The sequence below is a fragment of the Orbicella faveolata genome, unplaced genomic scaffold (genome assembly GCF_042242905.1).
Source record: "Orbicella faveolata isolate gen_17 unplaced genomic scaffold, um_ofav_v1 contig_37, whole genome shotgun sequence".
In the NCBI taxonomy this organism is placed as follows: Eukaryota; Metazoa; Cnidaria; class Anthozoa; order Scleractinia; family Merulinidae; genus Orbicella; species Orbicella faveolata.
This window is the reverse complement of record NW_028301566.1, coordinates 2,027,501-2,045,254: the sequence shown is the minus strand read 5'-3', so window position 1 is coordinate 2,045,254 and position 17,754 is coordinate 2,027,501. Positions and strand designations below refer to the sequence as shown.

The following is a 17,754-nucleotide window of genomic DNA, read 5'->3' as shown; positions in this document are numbered from 1 at the left end:
AGAAAGCAGTTGCAGCACAATTAATGGACCACCTTAATGATAATGAAGGCTTATTAGAAGAATTTCAGTCGGCATATAAATCTCATCACAGTACAGAGACTGCGCTTGTGAGAGTTCAAAATGATATTTTGAAGGCTAATGACAATAACAGATCGGTTATATTACTATTGCTCGATTTATCGGCTGCGTTTGATACTGTCGATCATTCGATTTTGTTATCTAGACTACAGAATCGCTTTGGCATTAGGAACACTGCTCTTAATTGGTTTCATTCGTATCTTCACTCACGCGAACAGTTTGTTTCTGTCAATGGAATTGAATCGTCAAAGAAGAATTTACCCTACGGGGTACCACAGGGTTCTGTACTGGGACCCTTGTTGTATTCCCTTTATACAAGTCCGCTGGGTGACATAGCCAGAAAGCATAGCATACCGTTTCATCTCTATGCAGATGACACACAGTTGTACTTGTCGTTTACGTCCAATTGCCCTAATCATCTATCAAGCTCAAAGATGGCAGTAGAATTATGTGTTAAGGACATTGGGGACTGGATGCTGCGCAACAAACTTAAGTTAAATCGGGATAAGACTGAACTTTTGGTTATTAGTTCTAAATATCGTCCACGACCACCCCTCGACTATATACGAGTTGGTGATGAAGTAATCAAGTCTAGTAAACAGGCCAGGAATTTAGGAGTTGCATTCGATCAATGTTTGGATTTCAAAGAACACGTTAAAATAACCTGCAAGAGCGCATTTTTCCGCATTCGTAGTATAGCTAAAATTAGGCGATACCTATCCCAGAGTACTACTGAGACCATTGTTCACGCTTACATAACATCGCGTTTGGACTATTGTAACGCCCTACTGTACGGTCTCCCAAAGTATCTGATTAATAGACTTCAGCTTGTACAGAACTCAGCAGCTCGCCTTGTTACCTTGACTAGAAGGCAGGAACACATCACACCAATACTAAGGAGCTTACATTGGTTGCCAGTTCATTTTAGGATTATTTTCAAAATATTGTTGTTAACTTCTAAAGCTCTGAATGGACTGGCCCCTGATTACATTAGAGACCTACTGCGATTTAACATTTCTGGTCGGACACTACGATCTTCAAACAACAGGTTGCTTGATGAGCCTAGAGCAAATCTTAAAACGTATGGTGAAAGGGCTTTTTCCGTGGCGGCACCAAGGCTCTGGAATAAACTACCCCTCCAGATCAGACTTTCATCATCAGAGGCAGTTTTTAAGGCTAATCTTAAGACTTATCTTTTTAAGCGTGCATTTGATTTGTAGTTTTTACTTTTTATTTGTAGCCTAATTGTATTATATAGCGTATTTAATTCTTAGGATTTTAACTTTTAGGATTTAGGATTTTAGGTTTTTAAAGAATTAGGATTTTAATTTTAAAGTATTGTAAAGCGCCATGGACAATTAGTGGAAAATGGCGCTATATAAATGTATATTTATTTGATTTATTTATAAAATGCATGCTCAATACATGGTTCTGAGTTGAAAATTCACCAACAGCTAGTTCATGAATTTGTTACTTTTATAACAAGGCTAATGTTCATTACTGGAAAATCGTTACAGAAAAAAGATCAATAAGAACAAGGTATAAACAGAAAAAAGGTCAATAAAAACAAGTTATAGACTAGAAGAGCACACTGGGATTTTTAATCAACCAGATTTTCAAGCTACATTTCTAGGCAGGCTTGTGTAATGTAAGAATTCTAAAAATATTTCTCTACAACTGATGGCAGTGCCAAAACCCAAAACGAAACCACTGAAATGAAACTCCTCACCACTGTCAACAGCCAACTGTAACCTCAGTGTTGTTCAGGCTAACCAGAGTTTTATGGGGCTAACCTCATTCTCGTCCCCATAGCCCTTTTCGCTCCTCTTAGCCGGCAGGGCCTTGGCACGAGAATCGAAGGGCTCTGGGGACATAGGATTTTCGAATTAATTCGAATTTTTTTGATTGGCTGTTTGAAAACAAAGAAATCTTGAACGAAGTCAGAATGTGCGAGCCGATTGCTGGCGCGAAAATATGAAACAGCTGTGACCAGCGGTGTTGAGCGGTGTTTAAAATGGAGGACATGGAGGATTTGGGCCATATTGTTTAACTCACGGCTCAACACTTGTCGCTGTTGCATCAAAACGGTTTTTTTAGAAACCCCAGTTGATATTTTCGGCGAGGAATGCAGCAAAGGACTGGAAATTTTAAAAGTGCTTGAGTTTTCATTTGGGTAAGAAATTAAGTTTGGCGATGGTTTACCAACGAAACTGTGCGAACCATGTACAGCAAGGTGAAGAATATTAAAGAATTCCGTTCATTGTTGCTGGCATCACTTTCTTCGCAGGAATTGTCGATCGTAGGGTCTTCTGTGAAAAGAGTTTGTGGCTCGCAACAGGTTGGAGAATCACCTTCGTCGAGTCAGCACTCGACAAAGAGTGAACCGCGGAAGTGTCGAAAGTGGTCGAATGTGTCTTTTCCTTGAGGCAGCTTAAGGGCGATCAACATCACAACAAAAATCCCCCTCAGTTCAGTTAGAACTATTGCTTCCAAAAATAATACCACTGCACTACAGCGCCTTCCACAATTTTAAAAAGTTGGAACCTTTTATAAATGCGGGCTCAGGCTTGGTGTTTCAGAAAGTATGTCTATAATATATTACTGTATTGTACTTGAACGAAAACGGTGTGTAAATGGTTTTGTTTCCTGTCAAACAATTGTTAGCATATTTTCTTTGCTTTGACATCAATGGAAGGAACCATGTGAAGGCCAGTAAGTGATTTCCACTTTTCTTTGCTGGCCCCAATCTCCAAACAGGGAAGTGGAACTGATGATAATGATGATGAGTGGATAATGTTTCAGCTATGTACTCACGCAAAAAGTTAGGAAGTGTTCCTTTTGCAGTCAGGTATAATTAAATGATTTAGGTGAAATTAGGGTTTTAAAAACCTGGTCTCAGCAAGGCATCAATTTCAAAACAAATCTGTCACTGCATAAAACTATACACATTCAGTTCTCAACTCTGATATATGTGCAACTGAAAACAGACATTAAGATGTTTACCACCTGAAAACTGATCACTGAGAGACTTGCAATCAACCCCTAAAAATGAAGAGACCTTTTTACCAACATTGAGGGTAGGAAAATATATCCGTTTCTTCAAGTCTCATATAAGAAATTTGGAGCAATTTCAGCTTTACTTAATAAATGACTTGATTTTTTCATTTCATGGGTACTTTTCATGGGTATTTAAAAAATTAGTAACTGAGGAAATGTAAACTGACTAATAGTGTTATCAATAAAGTTTAAAAGTTTACAGTGGATTAGAAAATATACAATGTGTTCATCACTTACAAAATAGGGGCTAAGCGACGAAATTTTCACTTTTCAAGAACAAGTGGTCAGCCTATAATTTCTCCTTACGATAGTAGTAATACATTTTTAAGTAGACAGGTCAAGTTAAGAAAATCATCAACCTAGGGATACTGTTTTGAGGTCACATTTTCTAATTATATTGTCAAAATACAATGTCCACAATAAGGGTATGTAAATTGGAGTAAATCACTGTAGGGGGCATCCTCTCTCTCATAACTTGTAGTTTTGCTACGTACAGAAGAAGCAGCACTTTGATTTTGTCATTACCACTGTGTGGTCATGTTGAACATGTGTACAAACTGTTCTGCCTATTGGGGTTCACTGCAATGATTTCTGGATCCTGACCATTCCAAGGGAACTTTGTATAACATGTATAACATATTAAGAGCAATAATATCTGTGACATTTTGTTTGCTCAGTTATTGTTGCAGTTAGTGCAACTACAGGCACCATTGCAAATATGGCACCTAGCATACCTAGTTGGGCACTATGATATGCAGGCCAAAAACTCTTCCTGTAAATACAATGTATGCAAATGTTTGCTAATTTAACAATGATTATAATTAGTTTGTGATCAGTGATAGCATGCAAGTAGCTCAGCCAATTGAATTTCCCCATTTTGCATTAGTACATACTAGTATATCAAATTGTCACAGACTAATTTTACAGTTTGAAAGCCACTCATACAGGATTGGGATTGTCTGAGTGCATCAATAAAATAGAAATGATGATCATACGAACAATGCCACCATTACTGTAATAATTTGCAACCTAATCAGAGAATTCCACCCTCAGTTAGAGAAGGCGAGGCAAGACTAAATAAAGAAGCTAAATTACATTTCTTGTGCACAAAAAGCCATCTACAAGAAGGCATGCTGACTATTTAGAAAAGGTACAAAATTTTATTTGTCACATTCTTTGGTCCCAAAGCATAGTTACTGAGCAAATTCGTTCGCTTACGAAGCCATATATCATACTGTAGTACATGGGAATAACTCAAGAAAGATATCAAATACTTGCCATTCTACAACGAGATACATTGCTTCATCAGTTACGACAGCTCTCATACTGCGTCTCACATCTTCACAATCCAATAACTTCCTTAATTTTCCAACAAATGCCTCCGGGAGGTCATAAATTATTCAGGGTCCGAAATTGCGCTTTCCTGGTCGCCACTGCGACTAAAAATTTTGCACTGGCGACCAGAATTTCACAACTGGTCGTCAGCGCGCGATTAACTATTTCATGCCACGATAATTACACAAACAATAACTTTGATTTTCAGCCAAATCGATTCAGATAAAATTCAAAGCCGCCCGCCAATTGGTCACTTCCTTTTTACCTTTCCGCTGCTTTTGAAGTATAAAACCAATTTTCCTGTTATTATAAATCTACCACAACGTCTAACAGCGACGATCAGTGCGAAGCTTCGCTGCCATGTTTTTTCAGCGGTTTCCCATAACATACGTATTGCGGGCGCAAGAGGTCACGTGCGTTCTTTCGCTATGATTATTTATCCAGGCGATGTGGTGTCCAAAGATGTTCTGAAATCTTTCCGTAATTTATTACAAGGTGGAGACGGAACATCCGCGAAGAAATGAGATGAAGATTTAGATATTCTCTGGGCGTCAAAAGGTGGAAATGTAGATCTGTCAAAGTGGTCAAAAGATGATTTCACCAATGGTTTGATTCCTGATTACATCGATTGCAAATATTTTGCCGGCAAGCCCGTGGCGACCAAAACTTTTGGTTTGTGTTTTGCTGCAAGGGAAAAGTTTCATTGACACTTTTTGGCGACCACATTTTTCCATTTGGCGACTGAAAAAAAAATTTCAGTAGCCAGTTGGCGCCTGCCGAAAAAAGTTAATTTCGGACCCCGTTATTGGATACTTCGATTGCTTGATATCTTCAATTTCAACCTCGCGCAATGTCTCGGTATTCCGAACCATTAGACAGCTGACCTGCAAATCGTTTTGGAGATGTTGTAATTTATTTTAGTATGGGAGAGAAGTAAAAATTGGCTTGATCATGTCATGGAAATGAAAGAATATTGGTACACATTGTAAAAAATAAACACTTCGTATGTTTGAGGACAATTGGGATTTGAAGCATCTAATAGGAAAATAATTTATTTGACGGTATTGAAAGACAACTGTTCCCATGGAGATGCCCGAAAAGAGGCCATATCTTGGAAACAGGACTTCCTTATATGTTTCAATAAGATGCTGATATGCCTGTAATATCAACATTGGTAGAACTCACTGTAACATCAATATCCTCTCTGCAACAAAGGCATTGAACACAACACAATTCAATCATACATTCAGTACATACATGCATACATATACTTTATTGGCTCAACCGCATATATAGTCAAAGTTTGAATGCAACAAACAAAACAGTAACAAATATAAATCAAAGGCTCCCTGAGCCAGCTCATGGATGAATAAGCCAATCCCAAGTTTATTTTTGCCTCTGTGGCAAAACGAGTCTTTGTGCGAAACTATTCATATGAAAATGTATGCCACCTGTACGTTCATTCTCATGAAAATCACGTCATTTTCATGTGAAACGTTTTGCACAAGCACTCGCTCTGAAAAAGACGCAAACAGCAACTCAGAAGTGGAAATAAATTCTGTATATGTGCCAAGCAGCCCATCAGGCCAGCGCTTATTCCAGTTTCTGTAGCATGAAGCCACTAGGAGTATTTCTACTCTCCCCTGGATGGGATGCTAGTCCATCACAGGGTTACCCCCACAACATTAAATTTGCCAGTACCTATTTATACACCTGAGTGTAGAGGGGCACTGTGAGAGTAAAGTGTCTCGCCCGAGAACACAATATAATGTCCCCGGCCAGGGCTCAAATCCAGACTGCTCGAAATAGAAATGTAATAAAAAAATCAAACAACAGGTTGTTTACACAGACTGCTTATTTTAATTGATTTTGATTGGAAATGGAACATTGTTACTTAATTAAATTGTACATGACATGATGTAGTGCCAAAGAATAACAACAGTCTGTTTCAAAATGAAATCATTGAATGCGATTTCACCATATTCACCACTCAGTCCAAAATTGACACCTAGTCACTGAAGTTGGTTATAATATATGTATAATATTAGGGATTCTGCAGTGCATTTTAGGTCAAGGTGAACTGGTTATGGTCGTTGCTCAAACAACTGAGTATAACAATTATACAAAAATTATAATACATGATTTTAGCATTTATTTTAGACAATCAACTTGAGAATGCCAAGACTGCCAAGAGTATTTTGCCCGAATTTCACTTGAGTGAGACATGGATATTGGCAGAATCTTGTTTACTTTAAGCTATGTCAAATATAAACAATTTGATTATAGCTTGGTGGTATATGGGAAATCTATAGAAAGAAAAGCATTTCCTTCAGTATTATAAGAATTTCAGACAGTTTTGTTTCAGTCTTGAACCCAAAGTGAAGGGGATGTTTTTATTTACAATTTATGTTTTTTTTTTACCATATAACTGTCCATGAGGAGGGGGAAGGGAAGTAACGACCTTTTATACAAGGAGGCTCTGCCCCAAGGTCAAAACCCTATCCATTTTACATAGTGTTTTTGACAGGAAAGGCTTCTCTTTAATACACATGTAGCTTCTAGCTTGAAACCCCCTTCACAAACCTAATGTCACCCTACTAGATTTCTTGGAAAAAATAATCAATTAATGTTTGAAATCCCTGTCCTGTTAAGTCTTATAATACCTCCAGCCTGAAAAAAGGGCACCTTTAGTCAACTATAGCGAGAAGACCCCCAGCTTGGTGCGATCAATAATAGGGGTACTACATATTGTAGTGTATGCAAGTAAAATAACTAATTTTCTTTATTGGAAACACAAATCACTGTATTTTATTCCTATATATCTCGGTAATTGTTTGTGCTAATCTCACTAGCAATGCAGTAATATTCAGAAGGATTGCAGATACGTCTCTTCTAATAGATGTTTGCAATGATTACAGAACATACTTATGTTGACAAGTATCAAGCATTCTCTTCTCCATAATTATGTCAAGTTTTGATTTCAATTTGTTTACATCTCTCATTTCTAGAAGTAAAAAAAAACTCTACATCACCAGCCACCATGCGTCCGCCTTATGTTTGACACAATTGGACAGCATATCTCTCCCGCAAAAAGTAGATCAACACAGTCTCTTGGACTTAATTTGTCCATCCATGATCACTTAAATATTCAGGAGTATATTTACTCGATCGTACATGTAGGTTGACTTACATACCATCTCTGAAGAAATTTTCCCTCAGGTCGAACAGCATGGAATACAAAAGAAATGAAGTGTGAACGACAACAAAACTAAAAGATAAGGCAACTCAAATTTCTTACTTGAAGTATTTTAAAATAAGCTTACAAATTTCGAACTTCCGTCGGATACTAACACAGACAGAATTTCAATGTGTGTAAACAAAATAAAACAATAACGAAACAATGAAACCAAAACTTAACAAGAAATTAAGCTTACCTTGGACTCCACAAGGAGAGAAAGCCAGTGGAAACCATCAAATTCTCTTGCCAAGAGAAAAAGCTACGAGCTTAATTTCCCCCATATGCTAAGTTAACACGATCCCACTTTCTGGCTTTCTTGTATCAATTTATTGACCTCGCCGACCGTGCTGTTGTGACCGATACATCACCACAGTCTTAAATACCTCTACCGGCTTTCATCTATGTGTGAGCAAAAGTCGATAGTCAAAAAACAACATATTTACGAAAGAAAAACACATGAAACCAAAATGGCCGACTTCAATCTTTGATGCGCTCGACAAACTCGTAGCCAGGCTCCCCATTTTTCTGGTAATGGGCTTCCCCAGAGCTCCCCAGAGCGCAGGCCAGAGCGGTTATCCGAGAGGGAAGATCACTGCTTGGATTGCCAACCGCGGTAAAATCAAGTTTAAAGGACTGACTTGTCCAGGAGCAGTGAGAGAAGTCATTGGAGTTTCCTACTAAATTTCTGGAACCATAAAGTTTTGTTGTATGTCTTGGTAGTTATTCATAATCGGCTAGGGAAGCCAGTAGGGGTTGTTACTGTGTAGAAAAGTGACCATGGTAGACTAAAAAGAGTGCCTGATTAGAGTTTGGGCTGTCTAGAAGCGCTTGACCAACTGATTGTCTTGGACATCAGTCTGAAACTAAAGCAAAACAAAGGTTGCTGTGTTAAGTCAGAGACCGTGAGCTGCGATTTCATACACGTTATTAGAGAATGACTCTTCAATTCGCGCATCATTTTCATCCTTTCAGATTTTCACACATTCCTTGCACCGGATTCTCGTATTGTACAGCCAGCTGGAATCCATGCAGAGCCTATACGGACTCCTGGGCTTCGAGAATATGCCACAATGTGTCGGTAGGGCGCATTATTCATCTCGCACATATTACACAATTGTGCATGCTATGAGAAAACTGCAATTGAATCAGCCATATTTATCTTGGAAGATACGGGAACTCCTATCAGGCGCATTCTTCTCTCACACGTATTAGTCGTCCCAGACGCATTGGCCATATTTATCTTGAAAGACTTAATATTCGCCGCGTATTTATACTAGAGGGCGTCTAAGACGTCTGAGAAATTTAAGGTTTCAGCAAAAGCATTATGCGTCTTCCAAGATGAACTGATACGGCTGACTGTAGATCGCACTCTGGTTAAAAGAAATTACCAAATACATTTTCCGATATATCCTAAAATTACTGACAGATAAGATCTTTCCCAAGATTTTAAAGCACTTATACTGTCACAGGCGGCCCAAGCGCGAGATGAGAGGAAATAATTAATGTAAGGCCCAGTTCATACGTCGCATTTCTGCAGTGTCGAATTCAATTCAACGAATTAAATTCGACAGAAATTCGACGTCTGAATCGGCTGCCGCATTTCTGCCGCACGTTCGACTGGGCTTGTCGCATTATCCGACAGAAATGCGACACCGATTCAGACGTCGAATTTCTGTCGTGTCGAATCTAATGCATACATTATGTTAATTTATTGAGCATGCGTAAATGTTTTCCCTCCAAAGAAAAAGTAGAAACTTGGCCATTCTCGACCCAATGCAACCTGAACATATTGCAACACATACTGCTCCGTTGTCAGCCTTCTCGTTCTCGTTCCATTGGCGGACAATTTTTCGCAAAATTAAAGTCCTTCGTCGCTCAGTATTTTCGTCCGCCATATTGAATACTCTACGTTTAAAACATTTTCCGCTGACCGACATACCCGACAGTATTAATTCTGAATTAAATTCGACACAAGTGCGACGTATGAATCGACAGTTGCATTTCTGCCGCACTTAATTGAATTGAATTCGACACGGCAGAAATGCGACGTATGAACCGGGCCTAAATGAAACATACGCGAACGTGACTCTTGCCTTCGAGCGGTGTTGTGTTACAGAGATGCGATTTACAAGGGTTTGTATGGGAACTTCACGGGTTTGCTTTAAATACCTAAAATTTAATGTTCTGTGAATAAAGCTAACTTACCTTGCTTTCCTGTCTTATTCTTTGTTGTTTCACGGTGTTTGAGGCCGTTTTGAAGCGTTTTCAGCGAGTTAGCGCTGGTGGTGGTGTCCCACTAGCAAAAAACAAATGTTTTTTTTCTAATGGGACACCACCACCAGCGCTAACTCGCTGAAAACGCTTCAAGACGAAAGAATATATAAGAAATCAACTCAGCAGAAAGACAACAGAATTGTTAAAGTCGCTCAAACGAGAAGACCAAATATAGCATTACGACAACCTACACTGCTGCGGCAAATTGATGCGAAATTATCAAAATAATAACTATTGTAGTTCCCAATTATTTTTTATTCGTGGAGATCTGAGCGTAACAAAAATGGATATAAATATGGCTCATTTTCGTTTCAAATTTCCCGCGCGCCGCCATTCTAGATTTCATGACGTAATGTAGTTTCAGCTTTTTTCAGGAAATCTTTTGCTAAATTGATTACTAACCCTATGACATCAAGAAATCCAAAATTGCGTTGTGTAGGAAATTTATTTAAAAGCAAAAATAGGCCACAGAATATAAAGATATCGACACTGAAACTGCATTCCATGCTTTCCAACGACATTTAAAATGAAACCGTATTTTTAACAATATTTCTAAGATTTCTTCCAATAAGAAACGATTTGGAAATACATGAGACAAGAAATGTAAGTGATAGAAACCGACGTTTCGGTGCATCTTGCGCCATTATCAAGGTTACATAATTAATGTTCTCAAACTCATTCTAAAATAATTCATCAAGTTTAGACAAAAGAAATCATGACCGTGACAATGATCTTAATTAGCATCGATTTTTACGAATTTATTTTTCCGTTTTCTCCTTAGTTTAAGTTTCATTTGAGAAGATATATCAAACACTCAAGACAGTGTTTGACCACATTTCCAAACTCCTCGAAGTTTGTCAAAAATACTCCGCTGCGCGTCGTATTTTCAACTCTCTTCTCGGTGTTTGGAAATGTGGTCAAACATGGTCTTTCATGTTTGATATATTCAAGACGCGACAAAAAGGCTGTCCGATAGCCCTGGACTAGTCAAACGGTCGGTCGAGCTAGCGCCTTCTTATCATAGGCTGCCTGAAGGCCAAGTGGACATTACTGAAACAATGTTGGTTGTTGTTGTTTTTTTTCCCTCTTTTTTTCCTAATGACAAACTTGAGTCATTGTGTTTAGCAGACAGTTCGTGAGAGAAAGTGAAACAATGCAATTGTTTTTTCTAAGATAGAGTAAAATGTAAAATTACCGAAATCAATTTTTTTCCCGACCGCATGTCCCGACAGTGCGGCGGTGCGAGCCAAAAACTTGCTGTAACAAAGGTAATCGCATATTTTCATCGTTTTCCGTGTAGATAATAGTTTGCTAGCAAAGTTGATTCAGTGCCATTTGTCTAATTGTCTCGAAGCATATGTAAGAGCGCTGGAGCCGTAGCCAAGATTTCATTTGATTATTTATGTAGTACGACATGATTTATAAAACGTGTGACAAATTAAAAAAGTAACATTAAGGCATAAAATGAATTTACTATCATTTACAAACTACAAAGACAAACCGTATGACTTAATTGATGTATTCCTTTCCTGAAAGAAAAATTTCAGCGATATTTGGCAAACAGCTGTTTTAAAAAACATGTTGCGTGACGACTTTACGTTCCCGGCATAACTACGTGTGCAAGGTAATTCGATATGTTGTTTTGACTATGCATAAATTAAAACTTCGACACGGCTATAAAAGAGCTTTTAAAAATTTTCAGTACTTTCTCAGATTCTCGTATGAGAACTTCTTTGAATGAAGAAAAAATCAGCTGCTATGCCATTTGGGAGTGAAGCGCTTCTAAGTCAGTTGTTAGTTCAAATTCATTTTTAACATGACGTGAATTTACGTCTCGAATTTTCCACAGTTATTTTTTTTGGAAAGTTAAATCTCAAAGCCTTAATCATTTATTACCCAGCATCTTTGATCCTGACCTAGTATGCATCCTCATAAATAATATACGATAAAATAGCGTACGTCGTGCGACCAAATCAAGATTCAGTTTACAATTGTTTGTGAAAAAATATGCCGCCTTGCGTCTTTGTCTATAATGTAAGCATGAATGGCTGCGGCTAAATTTATAACAGTAGCTAGGAGATTGAAATAAACGACTTAAGTCTTGTTATTTATGGATGTGGAATTTCCACAGGATAGGGGTACCCAGGTAGAAAAATCATGGAAATTCCAGCGGATGGGGGAGGGGGGAGTACAGTGTAGACCCCTGGAAAATCCTGGGGGGTGGGATCAAACTGGAAAAAAACACCCTTATCGCGGGGTATGATTATTTTCCGGAACCACGCATTGATCATGAGTGTCCTGAATGTTTTACTGCATAAGGTTTAATTCAAAAGGGAAATCAAAGAGATTTAGTTCATCTAAGCTCCGTATTATTAATTTACATTATTTTTGCATATTAAATTGATCTAGTTGTCCTTTTTAAATAAAATAATTTCGGACTAGCTCCTCAGAGATTTGAGCTAGTAAGATGAAATTCCAGCTTGTCCGAAGGGCAAGCGGAATTTTTAAATTTCATCTCACCCTGTATATTACATAAAAAGCCCTTTGTGAAGAGGCTACGTTGAAGCAAATTTGCATAAAAGAGTGCCAGGCTAATTACATGAATGCTTTAGCATGAAGAGAATCATACTGTATATTCAATGCTGGTTTAAGATCTTGAATAAAAAGCATTTCATTAATAAGGCAGTCAAATTTGTTCGTGCATTTCTTGATTACATTGAAACGTGCGAAGAAATTGTTCAGAACAGCAGTGTTATGTTCTTTGGAATAATGTTTGTAAATAGATGACGCCTTTTGACGGTGTCCCTCAACGCATGTGTGAAGGTGGCCCTTTGTGTACCCGACATAACCTGCATCACACAAGTCACACTTGAATAAATAAACAACACATTGCTGGTTTACGATGTTAGGCTCGGGCTCACGCAGGCTTAGATCTTGTTTAAGCTTGCGGCTAGTAAACATGGGTTGGATGGTCTTTTGCACCTTGCTGCGAAGATCTCTAAGTTGTCGTTTGACAGGCAGTGCAGCATCCTGATCTTTATAGGGGATAACTATCCGGATGGTGTCAGCGATATGCTGTTTAGGCTAGTCCGCTGCGACTCTCGAGGTGACAGACCTGTTAATGACGGAATCAATGAGGTGATTCGGATACCTCAGCTTACGAAAGACTCCTCATCAAGCGTTCACACTCTTCTGAGAAATGCGCCCAAGATGACGATAGCCGGTGCGCGCTATCAAGCATGGTGACGAGCAAACCATACTTGTAGCGGTTATCTACATGGCTATGATAGTGCGGGAGTAGTCCTGTGTTTGTCGGCTTATCGTAAACCTTTGTTTCAACACATGGTGTGCGATTTAGAAGCTGCACCACAAGGAAAGGGAGCATCCCACTTTAGAACGTCCCATTTTAGAGCATTCCATTGTATTGTAGAGTCGACAGTACCCAGAATTTTACCATCGGCAATCGCTGACTCCATTCGACCTACCGGATCAAGACTGGCTCACCTATACGGGTTGCCCAAGACCCCCAAGAGGCAATTAGCAATGCGTCCTATATTATCTGCTACGGGCACTTACAACTATACCCTTGCTAAATGGCTTGATGCTAAGCTTAAGCCTCTGTCGGTAAACGAACATACCATCACTGATATTTTTCACCCTCACAAATGAAATTTGTGGAATTAAGATAAACCCGGGAGAAATCTTGGGCCCTTATGACATCTCATCGTTTCCCACAAATGTACCCTCAGACGAAACAATTGACATCCTGGCACGCAAAGCTTTTGAGAACAACTTGTTCAATGACACCTATGATCTAAACTTGACCAGAACTGATCTCGTTGATCTTCTACACGTCGCTACAAAGGGGCAGCTGTTTCAGTTCGACAGGGCCCTATACGAACAGACCGATGGAGTAGCTATGGGGTCCCCCCTTGGACCCCTTTTTGCTACTGTATTCATGTGCTCTATTGAATGGTCCCAAAAAAGTCAAGGAAAATTCCTAGAATTTTACCGCCGCTACGTAGATGGCACTATAGTCAGGATGCCAGGTCTGTCAGCAGCTACAGTATTTTTGGATACTTTGAACCACACCCATAGTGCCGTGAGCTTCACTATGGAGGTAGAGGAAAATTGGATGCTCCCTTTCCTTGGGGTGCAGCTTCTAAATCGCACACCATGTGTTGAAACAAAGGTTTAGGATAAGCCGACAAACACAGGACTACTCCCGCACTATCATAGTCATGTGGATAGCCGCTACAAGCATGGTTTGCTCGTCACCATACTTGATCGCGCGCACCGGCTATCGTCATCTCGGGCATATTTCTCAGAAGAGTGTAAAAGCTTGAGAGGAGTCTTCCGTAAGCTGAGGTATCCGAATCACCTTATTGATTCCGTCATTAACAGGTCTGTCACCTCGAGAGTCGCAGCGGACTAGCCTAAACAGCATACGATGACACCGTCCGGATAGTTATCCCCTATAAAGATCAGGATGCTGCACTGCCTGTCAAACGACAACTTAGAGATCTTCGCAGCAAGGTGCAAAAGACCATCCAACCCATGTTTACTAGCCGCAAGCTTAAACAAGATCTAAGCCTGCGTGGGCCTGAGCCTAACATCGTAACCCAGCAATGCGTTGTTTATTTATTCAAGTGTGACTTGTGTGATGCAGGTTATGTCGGGTACACAAAGGGCCACCTTCACACACAAGTTGAGAGACACCGTCAAAAGGCACCATCTATTTACAAGCATTATGCCAAAGAACATAACACTGCTGTTCCGAACAATTTCTCAGCATGTTTCAATGTAATCAAGAAATGCACGAACAAATTTGACTGCCTTGTTAATGAAATGCTTTTTATTCAAGATCTTAAACCAGCATTGAATGTACAGTCTGATTCTCTTCGTGCTAAAGTATTCAAGTAATTAGCTTGGCACTCTTTTATGCAAATTTGCTTCAACTTAGCCTCTACACAAACCGCTTTTTATCATTAATTATGTAACCTTGATAATGGTGCAAGATGCACCGAAACGTCGGTTTCTATCACTCATATTTCTCGTCTCATTTCTTCTAAATCAATGATAATTATTTTATATCAAAATAAAACAGACGAGTGTACGGTAATGAAATTTTTGAACAACTTAATTATTTCCCAACAGGCTTGCGCCTTCTTCGGAAACTTGCATAGAGCTCACCATCCAATTGCTTATCAAAGCACAGCCACGTGTGAGTTGAGTGACTATGGACTGTGTGTTTTGAAATACACCGGAGAGGAAGCCCCATCTGGGTAGGTCAGAGTTGTCGTGTTTCATTTACATTCCGAAAGGGCTTTACTGATTTTTTTTAGAAACAATACACACCCGGCCTTCGTAACACAAAGAAACTGATTCTTTTTGTGTGCGGAGAGCAAGCTAACATCTTCGGACAACTAACAACAGCTCAGGAAAAAATGTACTTACCCTGGCTTACAGGTGAGTCACATTTTCAAGGTTTAAATTGAGGAAAGGCATCCAGACATTTTTTCCTGTTCAGAACGCCATGACCGTTATGGATATGAACAACTAGCCCGCTTCTTTGTCAATATAACACCACAACTCTTCAGTTTATATGGGCAAAGTGCATGGTCACAAAATTCCTAATTGGAAAACTGCGTTATAGATGGAGGTTTAGCATTTATGCAGTTCACTCTAATTTGCAGTGAGAATCTGGAATTAGCCGCAAAGACGATCAAAGACGAGAATGAGTGGTATTAAAGCAAACAGGACACGAATTCCAACCAGGAAAATGAGACTACCTTTTCGGTTGTTCCGTTTCTCCCGAAAACTTTCCTTTGGATCGACCTAAGAAGGCGTTTTTATTTGCTCTAGGAAAGTTAAGGAATGTCCGGATATTTTTTGGAACTAAATAGTAAACACCCTCCGTAACACCAAGGCTACGGAGAGGTTAACATTTTTGGAAAGCTAACAACAGCTCGGAAGTTTTGGCTAATAAGACTCCGTTTATAAAACTCTCTGAGACTTATGATTTTAGCTGAAAATCAGAACCTAAACAGAGCAGATCAAACTTGCTTACCTTAGACAAACAAATTCGAAAGCGAGGGATAGAATGGCCAATTAAGCTCCAGTTGCTGCCTTTAATGAAGCAGGATCTGCTCCACAACCCAATTGGCCGATTTCTGTACCTGGTACGACCAGACCCAACGCCAGAGTTATCACGTGGTAGCAATCCTTCACATAAATAAACATAATGTTTGGTAATTTAATGTCGCGTAGGACGCTTGCTCCCATTACGTATCTATTTATTTAAAGGCTATGCACAAACTACGACGACTTATTCCAAAAATGCACCAAACATTCATGAGAAGACTGTTTTTCTGATCTCAGTCTAAGTTATTCAATACAGTCGGTTTTAGGCGTATCATTAATTACTCTCGTGATTGAAATGTTGAGGGATGAACTTGTTGCGCATTTAAAAAACTCATACAACTTATGTTTGAGAGCTCGTTGCTCTCAATGAAAATTCAAAATGAAACCCCTTCTCTTGGACTGTAACGGAGCACGTGCATTGGTAGCATCCTTCGCAGCCGTTGTTTGTGTCGGTCCTACTCTCCCTCCCCACCAACGTCTGCTGAACCGAGCCGGACATTCGATTCCCAGGAACTGACCAATCACATCGCGGCTTTTAAAATCGGTGACTAAGTTCCTGTAGCCTCCTTTGCAGCCGTTCTTTGTGTCGTTCCTTAGCTAGAGTCTGATTGGATCCTCGGACACAATGGGAATGGAATGGAGGCTAGTACACTGGAAGTTAGTACATTATCCTAATTAGATTCACAGCTTTAAGGGTGCACGTTGTTGTATAGATTATTGGCTCGTGTCATTTTCGGAGAATGAGAATCTGCAAATTTCTATCTAAGTTTTCGTTGCGAATATAGAATTTCAGGAATTTATACGGGAAGGAGATAAATTTTGTGAACAGTATCGTGATGTGACTGAGGCAGAATTGCAAAACTAACTTTCTTAATGAAAACCGAAGGTTTCAAAGTCTAATCGTCACATTTTTGCGCCCTTAGAAGTCAATTACTTTCAAAAATTCTTGAAATTATAAAATCTGTCACTGTCATATCAGAAAAGAGGTTATAAGTTTACCAATACGTCATGAGAGGATTTACTATACTGTACCTCTCAATTAGAAAACTTGGACACAAACATTGCTGTTCGGTAGTTCTAACACGAGCAGCCTAAAATATCACTGTTAAGCGCAATCCACTAGTAAAACGACAATCATGATGTAATTCCATAGTCCACTAAAAATCCCTTTTTAAATTTCAGTGGAATCGACTGTCAAGATTAACTGAGAAATTTGAAGCTTGAAACGGAGACATCTACCCCCAACAATTTGGTTTATGAATTAAATCATACCTTGGTGTCCCACGCGACCTTAAAGTCATTTACGTTGTGGGTCTAAACATATCCCTTAGGGTAAGATAAAGGATGGCAAATCTGCCTCATGTCAAATCTTGGTTATAATAAGTTCTGTCAGGAGAGTCGAACCCACACAATGCCATCCGAAAAACCACCCTCGTCCTTTCTTAACTGCATGAATTTGTTCCTGTAGTTTTTTGAGTCATCCCCATCTCCACAGATATCCCAAACTCCAATTAACAGAATCCTAGGCGCACAACGGGGTAAACTATAACAGTTTTACCGTAATTTAGGAGTAAGAGAGAAATCAAGAGAAGCAAGAGAAAAATCCTTGAAAATGCAACAAAAATGCT

The 17,754-nt window shown here is 39.2% G+C and overlaps 1 protein-coding gene, 1 long non-coding RNA gene and 2 pseudogenes across 3 annotated transcripts in view; 2 read left to right on the top strand and 2 right to left on the bottom strand.

The window, feature by feature from the left end:
* The window catches only part of LOC110062482 (uncharacterized), a 41,612-nt gene that overhangs the window by 10,544 nt on the left and 13,314 nt on the right, over positions 1 to 17,754 (top strand). For both annotated transcript variants that reach the window (XM_089275642.1, XM_089275643.1), the window contains exons 2-3: positions 8,681 to 8,786; positions 15,140 to 15,267. In XM_089275642.1, coding sequence (XP_089131768.1) covers positions 8,681 to 8,786; positions 15,140 to 15,267 — 234 coding nt within the window. The remainder of the gene's footprint in view (positions 1 to 8,680; positions 8,787 to 15,139; positions 15,268 to 17,754) is intronic.
* LOC149101585 (uncharacterized) lies at positions 4,276 to 8,335 on the bottom strand. The gene is made up of 2 exons (XR_016202832.1): positions 7,905 to 8,335; positions 4,276 to 7,738 (listed from the first exon to the last, which is right to left on the bottom strand). It is a non-coding gene; the product is annotated as an uncharacterized LOC149101585 (long non-coding RNA).
* On the bottom strand, positions 12,578 to 13,223 carry LOC149101584 (uncharacterized; annotated as a pseudogene).
* Positions 14,033 to 14,905, top strand: LOC149101583 (uncharacterized; annotated as a pseudogene).